General features: G+C 44.3%; 6 protein-coding genes across 6 annotated transcripts; 2 read left to right on the forward strand and 4 right to left on the reverse strand.

Annotated features, from left to right (window-relative positions):
- Nucleotides 1-225: 225 nt before the first annotated feature.
- SAMD00019534_061030 (hypothetical protein) lies at nt 226-634 on the reverse strand (the record flags this gene model as incomplete). Its single annotated transcript, XM_012898701.1, has 2 exons — nt 226-358; nt 447-634. The coding sequence occupies 2 exons, from the start codon at nt 632-634 to the stop codon at nt 226-228; spliced, it is 321 nt and encodes a 106-aa protein (XP_012754155.1).
- Nucleotides 635-1,151: 517 nt separating this feature from the next.
- On the forward strand, nt 1,152-2,818 carry SAMD00019534_061040 (hypothetical protein; the record flags this gene model as incomplete). The annotated part of the gene is made up of 5 exons (XM_012898702.1): nt 1,152-1,363; nt 1,456-1,696; nt 1,770-2,003; nt 2,085-2,409; nt 2,475-2,818. The coding sequence occupies 5 exons, from the start codon at nt 1,152-1,154 to the stop codon at nt 2,816-2,818; spliced, it is 1,356 nt and encodes a 451-aa protein (XP_012754156.1).
- A 469-nt stretch (nt 2,819-3,287) lies between these two features.
- On the forward strand, nt 3,288-4,382 carry SAMD00019534_061050 (hypothetical protein; the record flags this gene model as incomplete). Its single annotated transcript, XM_012898703.1, has 2 exons — nt 3,288-3,491; nt 3,561-4,382. 2 exons carry the CDS (start codon nt 3,288-3,290, stop codon nt 4,380-4,382), a joined length of 1,026 nt encoding a protein of 341 aa, XP_012754157.1.
- A 191-nt stretch (nt 4,383-4,573) lies between these two features.
- On the reverse strand, nt 4,574-7,488 carry SAMD00019534_061060 (hypothetical protein; the record flags this gene model as incomplete). The annotated part of the gene is made up of 6 exons (XM_012898704.1): nt 4,574-4,808; nt 4,870-5,617; nt 5,793-6,334; nt 6,393-6,913; nt 7,024-7,240; nt 7,313-7,488. The coding sequence occupies 6 exons, from the start codon at nt 7,486-7,488 to the stop codon at nt 4,574-4,576; spliced, it is 2,439 nt and encodes an 812-aa protein (XP_012754158.1).
- Nucleotides 7,489-7,798: 310 nt separating this feature from the next.
- Nucleotides 7,799-8,995, reverse strand: SAMD00019534_061070 (hypothetical protein; the record flags this gene model as incomplete). The annotated part of the gene is made up of 1 exon (XM_012898705.1): nt 7,799-8,995. The coding sequence occupies one exon, from the start codon at nt 8,993-8,995 to the stop codon at nt 7,799-7,801; it is 1,197 nt and encodes a 398-aa protein (XP_012754159.1).
- A 731-nt stretch (nt 8,996-9,726) lies between these two features.
- SAMD00019534_061080 (hypothetical protein) lies at nt 9,727-15,469 on the reverse strand (the record flags this gene model as incomplete). The annotated part of the gene is made up of 7 exons (XM_012898706.1): nt 9,727-10,100; nt 10,169-10,294; nt 10,367-13,423; nt 13,482-14,108; nt 14,158-14,536; nt 14,601-14,833; nt 14,893-15,469. The coding sequence occupies 7 exons, from the start codon at nt 15,467-15,469 to the stop codon at nt 9,727-9,729; spliced, it is 5,373 nt and encodes a 1,790-aa protein (XP_012754160.1).
- Between the last annotated feature and the right edge of the window lie 891 nt (nt 15,470-16,360).

Below are 16,360 nucleotides of genomic sequence, written 5' to 3' on the forward strand. Positions count from 1 at the left end.
CAATTGATGGCCTCTCACACAGGTGTGTAGTTCCACGTCAACTTGTTGTCGTCGGGTTTCTCAAATGAATGAGGTAATGGTAATGAATGAGCTTGGTTGATTGATTTTATTGGTGCGAATGTGAGACGGACTTGATTGAGTTGGTTGGTTGGTCGGCAAGACAGGTTGGCTAGCCATGAGAAATAGTTATAATGATGGAAGAAGGAATATGATCGGTCCACCAACTTATCTGTCTTTGTTTGGTCTTCGTAGACCAGCAATAATTGGCTCTCTTGGGTTTTGTGGAGGCTCCACTACCTTTGACTTTTGAAGTTCATTGTATCCAAAACTGTCAATGTCCTCCTTTGCCATTAGTCCTCTGTTGTGATTGATTGAATGATTGAATGTAAGTGTCCTGTGTATGTTGTGTGTCACATCATGATATCAATCTATTCAACAACACTCACCTGTCCATTCTACATTGCAAATAGAGCTTTGACAACTCCATGCACATTCTAGACTGATTCTTGTTATCAGCCAGACACTTTATATATGAGTTCATTGGCTGTAAACATTCTTGGTCATGATCCAAAGGGAAGCTTCCCTTATCAGGTGGCGTTGGAGCCTTCATAGCAGAGTTATGTGCAAAGTTCATTCTATATATCTTTATCTATATCTCTATATGTATTATAAGTGTTTTAAATTGTGAACACAACTTCATGATTCGTTGTCTTGTTTATTAGTGTGGGAAACGAGCGAAACACACAAAGATAATTATGTTGTTTATGTGATGTTCAAATAATATATATATATCAATAGATAAGGATTATTCATTCATATATATATATCTTAGGACAACTTATAAATAATCAAACAACAACAACAACAACAAACATTACAATACTGTCAAACATACATGTATGTAATAACAAACTAATGACGCTTGGATTGAAAGTGAAGATACCATAAGAGTCAAAATGAGGCAAAATGAATAAAACACAAAATTTTTCACATTAATTTCTTGGTGTGTTCAATAACTCACAAAGTGCCTTCAAAGTCTGTTCATCATCATAATCTATCTTGATCAACTATCTATCTAACTTCACTATCCATCCATATATATTATATATTTACGTATTATTCATAATACATACATACTAAACACATACAAGATGTCTGACGATGAGGATATGAACTTTGACGATGATGAGTACTTTGATGACGATGATGAACAGGCTGATGACAACAACGATGAGGAGGAGGAGGGTGTCGAGATTGAGAATCAATACTACAACTCAAAGGGTCTCATCGATGATGACATCTCAGAGGCAATAGAATCATACGAGAAGGTTATCGAGTTAGAGAAGGGAGAGAAAGGTGAATGGTATGTATTGTACATTCATTCATTCATTCATTCATTTGATTGATTGATTGAATGATCATATTGCTCACATAAACATTATATACACATAACAGGGGATTCAAAGCACTAAAGAAGATTACCAAGCTTAACTTTAGAATTGGAAAGTTCGACAAGATGATTGAGAGCTACAGACAGTTCCTATCATACACCAAGTCCGCTGTCACTAGCAATTATAGTGAGAAGGGTATCAACTCAATCCTTGATCTCGTGCCAACTGGTGCAAGCATTGAGCTTGATCTCGTTCAACAGGTCTATGACCTAACACTCAAGTGTCTGCTTGAGGCCAAGAATGAGGTATGTGTAATTGTAATCAAACATTGGATTGACCAGATTGACTGACAATGATTGATCATATATATATACACAGAGAGTTTGGTTCAGGACCAACCTAAAGCTCTCCAAACTATTGTTTGAGAAGGAGGAGTATGCACGTTTGGCAAAGATTCTTAGAGAGTTGCACAAGTCTTGTCAGTTGGAGGATGGATCAGATGACCAGAAGAAGGGAAGCCAACTTGTGGACATCTATGCCCTTGAGATTCAAATGTACACTGCGACCAAGAACAACAAGAAGTTGAAGGATTTATATAAGAAGGCATTGGAGGTAACGATATCATAATCATCATCGTCGTCATTACTCAACCATACACTAACATCCAATCCATCAATCAATCACTTCCAATAGATTAAAAGTGCTATTCCACATCCAAGAATCATGGGTATCATTAGAGAGTGCGGTGGCAAGATGCATATGGCAGAGAAGGAATGGGAGAAGGCTCACTCTGACTTCTTTGAGGCATTCAAGAACTATGATGAGGCTGGAAGCCCAAGACGTATCCAGTGTCTCAAGTACCTGGTTCTGGCAACAATGCTGATGCTGTCCTCCATCAATCCATTCGACTCTACAGAGGCCAAGCCATACAAGAATGATCCAGACATCCTTGCTATGACCAACCTCGTCAGTGCCTACGAGCGCAATGACATCTATGCATTCGAGAAGATCCTCAGAGGTATGATAATGTCACACAACATTGATGATTGATCACTGACTAACAAACATCAACATAATCAATAGACAACAGAAAGACCATCATGGATGACCCATTCATCAGAATGTACATTGAGGACCTGTTGAAGAACATTCGTACACAGGTGTTGCTCAAGTTGTTGGAGCCATACACAAGGATCAGAATACCATTTATCTCGAAGGAGTTGAACATCCCTTCCAACGAGGTGGAGGCTTTGCTTGTGACATTGATTTTGGACAACAAGATTCGTGGCTCCATCGATCAGGTCAACCAACAACTGGAGCTGGACTCTGCAAAGTCGTCAAGCTACTGGAAGTATCGCTCCATTCACAAGTGGGCCACTCATATCGGTTCGTTGAACAACACCATCGCTGGAAAGATCTCTTCATAAAGAGAGAGAGTACATCACTAGTTTACCAGCGCAAGAAGTATCACCGAGTGTACATCATCAAACCCTTCCCCTCCCTCCATCAAGTGAAGTGAAGTGAAGTGACCAACCAACAAGGGGACCATCATATGACAGGGTCACTGTCATGTCAAGTCCATCATCAACATGCAACAACAGAACACAGCACATACATCACATATACACCACCACACACTCAACAATCAATAAACGCCTGGAACATGTAGAGTTAGTAACATCAATCAATGAATGTAATAATTATCAAACAAATAATAATGAGATATTTGATCATCATTAGGACTCAAGGTTCGTAATTAAATTAAATCGAATTTTTCAAAGATCTCGTTGGAAACTGCTCCCTCATGTGCACTCTGACAAGCAACACACAAGGTAACATAACTTGTCAGAAGAATAGATATATACTATTATACAGATATACTTCAAATATATATAAATGGATTATCATAGTCTTCACAGTGAGGGTAGCGCACCGGCGCCATCAACAATGTCAACACCATCAACATCATCACTCTATCCTCCAACTCATCCATCCAGACTAATGAACCAAATGATGAGCTATCCATCACCATACGGCCAATACCCAAGCCACCCTGTATACGACGCACAACCAACCGACAGACCAAACCAATTGGCCAATGTAAGTCAATGACGACAAGAAAGACGAGTGACACATAGAACTGATACATCTTTTCTTGTACATTTACAGACTGCACCACCAAATAAAGTGCTTGGACTATTCGGTCTGAGTCACACGACAGACAAGTACATGATACAGAATGAGTTTATGAAGTATGGAAGTCTTGACAATGTGCATCTTATCATGGACAGGAAGACAAATCGATCAAAGTGCTATGCATTCGTATACTTTACCAATCTCGAAGATGCCGTCAAGGCCAAGAACGCGTGTCAGGACCTCGTGTTGGACGGAAAGAAGATCAGAACAGACTACTCGGCATCTTCAAAGCCACATGACACTAGTGCTGGTGGTTCGAACCCGGGCGGCGTTCGCTACTCGCCGTACGGCAATCGAGACAATGTTCGACCCCAACAGTATGCATATGGAACTTACGACAGATACAGACAACAAGCACCACCACCACCACCACCACCATACGGTGGAGCAGAATACAGACCACCTTTGTTGGACAGACCTTTGGACAGATACGGACTACCTTATGGAAGTGCAGTGAGCAATGAAGTTAGACCAGCCGACAGACCAGCCGACAGACAAACAGATAGATTTGGACAAGGTGTTATTGGAACCAGTACGAACAGGGACACTCAACAGCCTCCAAGATCACTAGAGAGACCGTCAGGAGATGATGACAGATCACAACAATACAGAAGAGACGATAGCAATGGCAGTAACAGCAAACCTGGCGAAGATAAGTTTAACGAGTCAAGATATACATCAAGTAACAGCAACAGCAACAACAGAAACGGCAACAATTCAGTTAGACCAGACAACAGTTACAGTGGATCCGTTATCGTTGCACCTCCATCAATCAGGAGACCTTATGAGAGCTAACAAACAACAAACAGCAAACAACAACCAACCAAACAAACCAATCAAGTTAAGTTAAGTAATCCTTGGATGATACGGAGCGATGATAAACGCGTAATAAAGGACCAATCAAGCAAATGCGTTGAGGGACGCATGTTACATCGTCCGTCAGTCGATCATATACTTTACTTTGGACAAATCCTGGAAGGAGTGACTTATTGTGAAAGTTGACTCTCGCAGTACAACAGTTGCTGGAGATACTTGAGATAGTATATCTTGTCGCCCAACAGTTCCTCCAATTGCTTTTGTACTCCTTGGTCGTCATCATCTCCATTTGCTTCGCCGCCGCCTGCCAGTATTGAATCGGCTCCATCACTATTCAGACAGACGTCTTTCAAGACTCCGTAGACCATGTTGAACGTTTCCTCTCCGAATATACTATTGCAGAAGCTTGATTATGTGATGTTAGTCAGTGCTGGCCCCTATACAGCAGGAATGGATTGGTACTCACTGTCTCAGTGCAACGGCCCTTGTGTGTAACTTCTTGTTGCGAAGTTGGCTCTTTTTCTCATCTGACTCTTCATTGTTGTTGTTATTGTTGGCGTTGTTGGTGTTGTTGCTTTCCAACATATCCTCTGTTGTTGTGGTTGTTGATGTTGTTTGTGTTTCATAGCAACGCTCTGTTTCTTGGTTGGTAGGTGTATCCATGATTCCACTGCTCTCAAGACTACTGCAGCTTTCCAATTCAGTGGAGTGTGTGGAGAAGCTGTCATCAGTGCTAATACTACTCGTCATTGTTGTTGACACGTCGACACCAGTCTCCATGATTGGTTGCTCAGTGGCTGGTCCATCATCTGTTGTCTTTGCTATTGGAGGGATGTCTGCCTTCTTTGTCAGATTCAATGTTGACTTTACAGAGTCCATCTTCTGTTTGTACAATGCCTCCTGTTGTTTGAGGTCAACCTGTCTGTTTGATCGCTTTGTCAATGATATCTCAGGTACAGCAGGTCTAGTGTATGTCGATGTCGATGTCGATGTCGAAGTAGAGGTGGTAGATGTAGTCGATTGTGGTGGCTTGGTAACTGTCGATGTGGAGGTAGACACCCTTGTTGATGATGATGACAATCTTCCAGAGGGTGTCGATCGTCCAGATGGAGTAGTGCGTCCAGATGGAGTAACTCGTCCAGACGGAGTCGACCGTCCAGAGGGTGGTGCAACAGAGGGTGTTACTCTACTTGATGGCTGTGTGCTTGTTCTTTCTGATGATGATGATGGAACCAAAGGTTTGCTAAWTTGAAGAGAGGGATGATGATTTTGTCAACGATGGTGTGGACAGTCTACCACTTCGCGTGGATGATGACGAAGTGGCGGTTGTGGAAGTGGATGTAGATGAGGTCGGAATTGACAGTCGAGATGAGGAGGACGAGGAAGTACTCGTCCTGCTCACACTTCCAGATGATGACAAAGGTTTGGTCTTTGATGTGCTGGGAATAGATACAGTAGGTCGGGTTGGAGGTGTATATAATGGAGCTGTTGGTGTTGGTATTGGTGTTGGTTTAGCTGTTGGAGTAGTTGGGGATTGAGTTGACTGAGTGATTGGTGCTCTTTTGGATTCTGCTGGTTTTGGTGTTATTGCTGTCTTGCTCGTTATCGTAGAGGTTGTTGTCGTGGTTGTCTTGGTCACTACTGCAGGCTTGGTTGGTGTTGACTTTGGTGTTGACATTGGTGTTGTAGTTGGCGTTGATCTAGGTGTTGATGATGACGACGATGATGCTGTTACAGGCCTCGTTGGAGTCGTCGCTGATGTCTGTTGCCTGACTGGCGTCTGTTTGGATGCGATTGGTGATGCAGTTGGTGTTTGTCTAGGTCTCGTGGCTACATTACTTCTGACACTATTGATTGGTGATGTTGTTATTGCTGGTGACTTTGGAGTGATTGATGGTGTTGGCTTAGCTTTGGACATTGCCATTGGAATGCTAAATTGAGATAGAGAGTGAGTGAGTGATGGTCATACATGATTGAGTTCAAACATACTTTGTCTGTGGCCTTGATGGTGAAGGTGATGGCGCTGCAGATGTTGTTGATGTCGATGGGGATGATTGCTTCAGATTGGCCACTGAAGAGTCCGAAGCAGCTCGTGCAATTTGTACATAGGTTTGAATGAATGGAAGTGAGAGAATGTTGTCCACAGATGGTCGCTGCTTTGGATCAGTGCGCAACATGAATGAAATGAGTGATCGCATGTCGCTCGAGTACATGGTTGGAATGGGTGGATAGTTTCCCTTGAGTATCTTTAGAACCAGTGCCGGCAGACTGCCAGCATTGAATGCATGCTTCAATGTTGCCAACTCATAAAGTACACAGCCCAATGACCAAATGTCCGACTTGTGATCGTAAGGTCTATCCTCACATATCTCTGGCGACAGATAATAAGGTGTACCAATGACAGTCCTCGCGAATGATGTATCACTATTCAATATCTTTGCAATTCCCATGTCTCCAACCTTGACAACTGATCGATTATCAATGTTTGAAAGGAAGATGTTCTGTGTTTTCTGTTGTGTCGTTGTCATTGATTGATTGAATGAATGAGTGAGTCCAACTCCATCAATCAATCAATCAATCAATCAATCAATCAATCAATCAATCAATGAATGATACTTACAAGATCACGATGTAGTATATTCTTGCTATTCATGTATTGAACAGCAAGACAGATCTGAGTGAACCATGTCCATATCTGATCTTCAGTGAAGTAACTCTTTTGAATGGTACGCTTCTTTATCTCTTGATGTATATCACCTGCATTGGCATACTCCATTCCAATGTATAATGTACCATTAACCAAGAAGCTATCATGATATGCAATGATATTCTCATGGCTTTGAAACATTGAATCATACATTAGATTGATTGAATGATTAAATGAATGATTGAATGTTGGTTATACATACTCTAACATTGATAACACTTGTACTTCATTCATAGCATCATTCCTCTCACGAGGTGCCATCTCCATTATATTTATCTGTTTGAGTACTAATAGCAAACCATCTGATCGTCGTCTAACCAGAACAGCCTTTCCAAAGCTACCTTTACCAATAGTTCTAAGTTCTTCATAATCCTCCATCCTATCCTATCTATGTTATAACAAAGGTGTAGTAGTAGTATTACAAGTCAAGCAGGGACTTGTGAATCACAATGAATGACCTCAGCGAAGTTGTTGCAAGCCAAAGAGTCAACTTTTCAAATAATTGCAAAGGGTACCCCCTTTGGTTTCTTGAAGTTGGRATTCAAAGTCTAGACTCATGGGAAATGAAGTGAGAGATAGAGATAGAGATATAGATATACATGGGGAGGGAATGAATATAGGTACAACATGTTTAATCCAATAATGGTAATGTATATATATGGACTTTGCGCGAGAGAAGATTAGTGAATTATGGAGATGGCTCAACAACCTTTCTTCCAACAGCAGCTATCTTGTAGAAGAAACTCCTGTCGTTACGGATCAATTCTTCAGAGGTGGCTTGATCCCAGACGAATCCAATGTGTACTGCGTTGAGATCAAAGTGAGTGTTGATCTGACGAACGAATACTACACCATTGGGCTTGAGTGCTTGGTAGGCAAGACGTAGGACGCGCAGGTTCTCCTCGGGGGTGAACCAATCGGTGATGTTGGACAGGTGGACGACGTCGAGGTCGCGCGCCTTGAGCAGATACTCCTCCATTCCCTGCTTGTGGAAGCCGAGCTCGGCCGAAGGACCGTCGACGAGCTGGGGGTTGTTGTACCAATCGTAGTACTTGCCACGGTAAAAGTCCGCCCGCAGAATCTGCGAGACGAATGGCGAGCTAGACGCGAGATGATTGGAGAGGAAGTTACGCAGCTTCTGAAGGAAGCGCTTGGAGAAGTCGCGACCCTTGTTGGAAGTGGCGCGCTCGCCAAACACTGCAAAGTAGTTGTCGACGTGCAAGATCTCGTCAAAGGCTGCGTCAAGCTCGCGACCAAACTCGGTGTCGGACGAGATGTGACGCACCTGCTCGTGGATGGAGGTCAGTGCAAAGAGCGCTTCGACCGAGCTGGACACGTCCGCCAGACGAACCTTGAGCGCGTGGAAGAGCTGTTCATAGCGTCCCGTCCGGTCGATGCCGGCGCCGAGGTCATTCCCTTCAAAGTCGGAAATGGTTACCCCCGGTAATCGGGACAAGATCAGCTCCACGGCTTGGCGTCGTTCGGCAGGGTCCAGCGGGGCGTGGCCCAGCAACTCCAGACGGCGCTGGGTGGTCTCCTTCAGCAACTCGATCTTTAGACGTGTGAGAGATAGTTGGGGCGTCGAGATGTCGACCAGGTCCAACTTCTTCAGTCTGGGGTCCTTAAGGATGTAGGCTGCGGTGTCACCGCCACTTGATATCATGGCCATGTTGATCTTGGCATCGGAGCCAAAGTATCTGTCGAGGACCTGTTGGTCCAGTAGAGGGTCTTCCCTGACCTGGGCAAAAAATATTGAAGACTTGGCAGCGACCTCTTGCCAACTCTCATCTCGGCAACTCTCTGCCAAGTAACTCTCATGTACGCATCCACCAATAGATGCTATATCCTTCCATTGATTAATTGGTGATTGTTCTAAAGTATCCATTATTATTATATTATTATATATATATATATATAAATATTAGTATATTGGAATTATAAAGAAAGAAATAATTCTTTAATTATTCTGTGTATTATTTGATTGATTAATTGTTTGATTGATTAATTTGATTGAATGTTTGGTCATATATTATTAATCATTAAACATAAGATCAATAATGAGTACTCAGTGTTCTGGAAGCCACTTTTTGAAGATGGCTGTTGGATAAAGGCCATAAATTACATTGTTGAGGAGTTAGATGGCACTGAATAAAGTGTTGGATGGATTGCTATGGGTTCCCAAAATGATGATCAGTGCCAAGGATAGAGTGAGGATGTTTAAGTCACGTGTAAGGCATGGTTTAAGGATGTCGGTGGAATTGGGAACTGTTGACCCCCGTCCCATGATCATCGATACCACTCACATCACCATTTTCCCAAATAGGGGGCAACAGTCAGGTCACATTAAGTCGTTTCATTTAATAAAAATATCTGTTGCATGTGTGATTGATCATGGTTCTAGACCTTGATCAAAGAATGGGCAGGAAGGAACCATGGATTGCTAGGTGGCTCACTAAATGAAGCAAACAAGATTAATAATATCATAATTATCAATGAATATCAAACAGTTAATTATTAAACATAATTATATTATTGTTGGATGATTGATTGTCGATGTATACAAGTTGTTTGAATGAATGAAAGAATGAATGATTGATGTGTTCCAAGCAAGCAAGACTAATTTGAACCAAATGATCCAAGCAATGACTCTGATAGTTCTCTGATCGTTTGGTTTGGAACTGTCTGCATGGCCTTTAGAACATCGATTGGTAGCTTCTCGGATATAGTCTTGCGCAGATTGTCGAATGGAGTAAAGTCGTTCAATGTCTTGAGAACGTACATGATCAGGTTCTCACTGGATGCCGTGTTGAGTATGTTCAAAATACTGTCCACTATACCAAGACCATTGAGTATCTCGGCATATCTCTCATTGTTCAAATGTCTATTGATCAACATCAGAGCATTGAGTTGGATGGCTTCACTAGGGTATGCAGTGCACTGTGCAAGCAATTTGAAACAATCACGCTTAATGAACAGGTTGAAGTTGTCCACTGTTTGATTGATTGGTTGGTTAGTGGTACTGATTGATTGATTGATTGAGTGAGTCTGGACAACATACCTAAATATATTAACTGATATAATGTACATAGAGAGTTCAATATGATCGTTGGACTGGTTGTCTTTGTAAATATGTCCAATACCTTCTCCATTCCACCATTGGTATGTATCTCCAATCGATTAAGGTCTATTGATTGTGGAGGTTGGATGTTAGCTAACATGCCTACCTGGCTGATGGATCATTAGTGGCGATACTTACTTGATACTGCAAGGTTATGAAGTATTTTAAGAGATGTACAGACTTGCTCCTCAATCTTGGAATCAAGGAATCTTTGGACCAGAGGCACAAGCTTTGAGTTCCTGATCTCGTTCTTGCCAAACTCTGATAGCGAGAACTTGTGGATGAGGTTGAGGCACTGTAGGTTGACCTCGTCCTTGTCGCCAATGGCTTCGACACTTATGTGTTGATGCTGTGTTTCCTTGGTGGGGAGATCCAACAAGGAGATCGAGTTGGACAGCATGTCAATCGACACGAGAACCTCTGGTGGCGGCGTCATCAGCAATGAGATCTGCTTCAGACAATTGTTCTGTACCAACAGATTCCTGATCTTGGGATTTGGTGAGATGGCAATGATGATTGACAACGTCTTGAACACGATCAGCAACTGGTTCTGTACCTCCTTTGATGGAGATGGATCGTTGTCATTGACCGGCTTGACCTGGGGCGAGCTGGCCATCGTTGGGAGCTTGGAGAGCGATGCTGACAGCAGGGAGAGAAGGTTGGGGATGCCTTGCTCGGTGGACTCGAGGGCCGCGAGGAAAATGCCATCGGATGAGCACATTTGCAGAAGATCAAGGAGTTGTAGCTTGAGTGATTGACTCGATCTCACTCCATCCTTGGCTGCGAGGATGGCCAGGATGATCTCGACACCAGTCACACCCTTGTCGTTGGTCGTGGTGAGTATCTGGTTCTTGGACATCTCAATGTGCTGCGCCAGATTGGTGAGTGCAATCGCAACGGACATCAGAGTGTTCTCATCGCTGCTCTCATAGGAGAGTAGTGGGACAAGGCCAATGATGCCACCTTGTTCACACACCGCCTTGGCAGTGGCAGGGTCGGCAGCGAGCAACGCAAGGGTCTTGCACGCGACGATCTTGTAGGCTTCAGTGCCGACAAACAGGAGGTCGAGAAGCTGTGTGATCAGTCTGTTGTCGCAGATCATAGAGCGACACTGTTGGTTGGAGGCAAGGTTGAATATGGTCTCGCATGCGTAGAGCTTGGCATCAATGTTGATGTTGTTCGACATGTACTCCTGGTTGGCAAGGATGGTCAACAATGAGTTGAGCGCGCCCAAGTTTACAATTGTCTCACAGAGCTCGTCCTCGAGTGAGAGGCCCAGCACTGTCACGAGTACAGCACACGACACATTGATGTTGGATGAGGAGAGCGCGTTGACCAGGGCGTGAAGTCCGCCCGACTCGACGACTCTGGCTCGGCCTGGTCCATCAACTACGATGGCAGACAGGGCGTTGGCACTGGTGATTTGGGCCATGACGCTGGTGGACGAAAGCAGAGCGACCAGACCTGGAATGCCAGCCTTGGCAGTGAACACCTCCCATATGTTGGTGTTGCTCGTGTTGTTCGAGAAGAACGAGGAGATGAGCTGGATGGCCAAACTCTTGCATCTTGTGGGCGTGTTGGGGCTGATGATGAGCTCGGATACTTGAGTGATGGCGTTGGTCGAGAGGAGATAGCCTCCACACTCTGGACTCTTGGACAACTCAATGAGTAGCGTGAGCGAGTTGACTAGGATGGCTTCGTTCTTGGAGTTGAGCAACTGGCTGAGACTCTCAAGGATGGGGCCTGATGTCATCAAGCTCTCGCGCAGCTCGGATGAGCTGTTCTTGGAGACGACATTGAGGACGATCAATGTGTACTCTTGGAGGTATGAGTTCTTAACAGAGAGCAGGGGCACGAGCGACAGGATGACGCCCGAGTTGATGATCTTTCTGATCTGATCGGCCATGTTCTCCTTGACCAACTGTGAGAGGATGAGCACTGAGTACACCTGTGTTTGAATGACAAAGTTGTCGTCTGGCGAGTTCATGTTGTTGAAGAGGTACTCGATGATTGACTGGACGATCGACGTGCCCAACAATACGCTGCGGTACTGATCGTTCTGGCCGGCAAAGCCAGAGATAATCTCTAGCAGACACACCAAGGACTTGGGGTCACTGGTGTAGATATTGAACGATTGTGCCAGGATAGGCAGACAGCCAAACTTGAAGGCCTGCTCACGATTGGACTCGTTCTCCTTGCAGAGCTCGGCCAGCGAGAAGATCGCACACTTTTTTAGCTCTGCCGACTGATTGGACAGCATCTCGACGATCTGGCGTATGGACGTGCCCTCAGAGATGGCCAGCTTGATCTCCTGTGAGTGGCTGGCGAGTCTCTGTAGCAATCGCAGTGCATTGGCTTTGATGGCCGTGTTGGATGATGAGAGCAGGGCCATGGAGTAGGTGAGTCCCTCCTCGCTCAGCACAAGAATGGCGCAGGTCTCGTTCTCACACAGGTTGCTGAGCGCTTCAGAGGCCACCTGCTTGACGGACTCATCAACGGAGGGGTTGAGCAGGGCTACCAGCGCCTTGACACCGGCGCCATTCTCAAAGTGGACAAACTCCTGGACGATGTTCTTGGAGTAGGAAAGACTGCCCACAAGCTTGACCGTGTTGTACTGCACCTTCTTGTACATCTCGAATCGCTTTACATCGGCATTGTAGGTGCTCTCAGCAATGTCCTCCAACTCCGTGTATGGTATCTCGCCATTGACAGGTGCCTCCCGCTTTGGTGCCTGTGGCGCTGGTGATGTGATGATGTCAATCAACACAGACAGTCCACCAACTTCGAAAATGTCATAGCAGGCCTTCTCATTGTTCATCGCAATCCTTGTGAGGATCTCCAGGGGAAGTAGGATACTCTTGCTCCTGTCGTACATCATTGAGAGAATAGGCTCAATGATGCCCTGGACGCGCAGTGACTCCTTGGACTCGTCGGTGAGACAGAGCTGACTGAATATGGCCAGCACCAATGGTTCAAGTGCGGGAATCTTGAGTGATTGGAACATTGACTTGATGAAACTATCATTCTGTGTGATCTGAATGTGCATCTGCTTGTTCAACTGGTTGTTCTCCATCACCTGCAACAACAACAACAGTATTGGTTCTTGCAAGTTGAGGTTACCAGATGAGTTGACAAACAAGAACAATATTGATCCAATGCCAGTGTCTGAGCTGGCGATAGCGCTTGAACATTTGCCTGGGAGAGGTTGATGTTAGATTGATTGATTGAGTGATTGAGTGTACAGGATACCTACTAACTTTGCTGATTGAGTAGAGAAGCTTGATGAGGATGACGTTGAGCACTGGGGATATCTGCTTGACAAGTAACTCGAGGAGGAAGATGACACCACCAACAGAGTAGAGCTTTTCGGCATTCTGCTTGTCAAGGATGGATAGCCTGGTCAACACCTTGAGCACACTCTTGAGCACGTCCACTCTGGTGGACGAGAGGAGTGGCGAAGCCACCTCGACAATGTTGGAGTTGGCAATGTTTTGTAACTGCTCCTCATTGTGTGAGAGGATGCGCAAGATCTTGAGCAGCTCCAACTGGAAGTCGTCCTTGGACGTTGGGTTCTCCAGGAGGGAGACTATCTCGACGATCTGTGCCTTGGAGATGGCGGTGGTCACTCGCAGTCCCCCGTCCTCAACCACTCCAGCGGCATTCTGCACGGCACCAACATTGAGTGTTACGGCGGCGGCTGCGGCAACGGATGGCGCGGGTGGTTGTGTTGGAGTATGAGTGGTCTTGTCAATGTTGGAGATAATATTCTTCAAGATCCTAGCGCAGTCCAGCTTGACAGATGCCACATCAGTGCAAGACATCAAGTCGAACAAAGCTGAGATGTACTCAGTCTGATGAAGTGGCTTCAATAACTTCTTGTCTGTATAATGTGTTAGTGATTGAACGAGGACTGGACTGGACTGACTTACACTTGGTGAGGAAGCAGACTATTTGACATGCTAGGGTAAGGTTCTCACTCCTGTGGTTCTCCTTGGTGGTCCTGGCGATGTACTCCATGAATGGCTTCAATCCTCCAACAAGGGCAGTCTCTACACGCTCGGCATTGTTCTGGTTGGTCAACAAGAAGTCGTAGAGCTCGCACAATGCCTGATACTGATGATTGGTATCCTTGTGGAAGTCGAGGAAATATGGTACCAATCTTGAAATACATGTCTTCTCATGGTCTGTTGTATGAATGAAGCAGTAAAGGCACACTCTAACCTGATCATTATGATTGAACTGTGGTATAGCAATTCTCTTTACACTGCAAGCGTCACAGAACTCTCTTTGACAACATCTACAATGATGCTATATGTATGTTTGAGTGAGTCATTGGACTGAGTGATTGATTGATTGATTGATTGATACATACACGTCTTCTTATAACAGTGAATGGGAGATAACAGTTGGAGCATGCTGGTACTATCTTCTCGAGATCCCAGAGAGGAGCTGTCTGGGAGAGGACAGAGGTTGGCTTAGACATTGACAGGGGAGGTCTTTGAATGGGTGCCATTGGTGAGGTCGTTGTGCTAGGTCTAGCTGGTGCTGGCGCGCTTGTAACCTTGGGAGGAATGAATGTCGGTTGCTTTGGTGAGCTTGAGACGTCTGTACATGATGAGTTAGTAATTGAGCGAGTCGAACGATCTCGAAGGTAACACACATACTATAGCCATATTCATTCATTGATGGATAGTAGTCACCCGAAGAAGGTGCAGCCTTCTTGGGGACGATCGATGGGTATGATGGATTCGATGAGATGATCGGCTGCTGCTGTTGTTGCTGATGTGACTGTTGCTGCTGTTGTTGATGCACTGGCTGAGACTGTTGCTGTTGCGATTGAGGCTGTTGATGATGTAGCTGTTGACTAAAGTTGGGATGAATCCAACTTGTCTTCTTGTTTAGATGGTCGATATAGTAGACACGACCCTGATTGTCGGTAGCCTCCTCCCAACCGTCTGGCAAGCTGGACGACGACAGCGATGACTTTGAATTGGCCAGATTTGATATGTTGATATGTTGTTGTGGCGATTGTTGTACGATTGGTTGTCCCTGTCCAATACCACTCTGTTGTTGTTGTTGCTGTTGACCAACAACAGCAGTTGGCATCTGTGAGCCTGGTGGTGGAGTCCACGATTGTTGTTGAGTCATTGGATTGTAGTAGAAGTATCTACCCATGTTATCCATCGATATCTGCCAGCCTGGTGGTGGGGCAGGTATACCACCTCCTGAATTGATGTTCATCTAAAATGTTATTGTAATTATTATTATTATTATTATTATGTTATTATATAAATAAATATATGTATTACTCTGTGTATATATATATTACTTGTATATATGTAGGTATGTATGCTTGTAAATGTGTGAATAAATGAATGAACCAGGTTTGATCTTTCATCTCACCTTCACCTTGTTTAATTTAATTATAATACGTGGTTCATTTACTCATTCCCACAAGTTCAGGAGTCAATTGACTTTCGTGTTAGAATCAATCATTAATTCGTTCATTCAATCTTCAATGAACTCTATAGACACTGATACTAACCATTCACTCAAAATGAAAGTCAAGGAAACAATGGATATAGAGAATCAACATATTGTCGACTGTCTATATATGTGTTTCAACATATCTAATAAGCTTGGTAATGCAGTCAACTGTGTCATATCCAACGATTTGAGGAATCCTTGGGAAGTTTGTAAAGTTGGTCTCTAGAGCCGAGAAGGCTTGCTTGAGTCTGGCTATGCTCACTTCCTTGTGAGTGACACTGTTTCTGTCACCCAGAAGATGTCATAGAGTATCATATAGTATCTTGCCATGCTCCATCGAGACTCTACACTTTGTCTGATGATCTAATTCATCCCAGTTGGCGTCATTATTATGTTGTTCTGCTCGTAGTCGTGGCAGAAGAATATGATCTTTGTAGTATATTGCAATGCTTGCACCGTCCACCAAAGTCATGTCGCTCGCATTCTTGTCGGCAAATGTTTCTATTGTGGAGAACCTCTGAGTAAGACTAACTACCTCGACTTTGAGCTCTCGGTAATCGGTCGTCTGTGAAGCTACCTGGGCCTTTAGCCTGGTGATATCAGCTCTCATTTCTCTGGTGTCATCATTTAAATCATGGAGCTGTT

The sequence above is a fragment of the Acytostelium subglobosum genome (genome assembly GCF_000787575.1).
Source record: "Acytostelium subglobosum LB1 DNA, scaffold: scaffold11, whole genome shotgun sequence".
In the NCBI taxonomy this organism is placed as follows: Eukaryota; Evosea; class Eumycetozoa; order Acytosteliales; family Acytosteliaceae; genus Acytostelium; species Acytostelium subglobosum.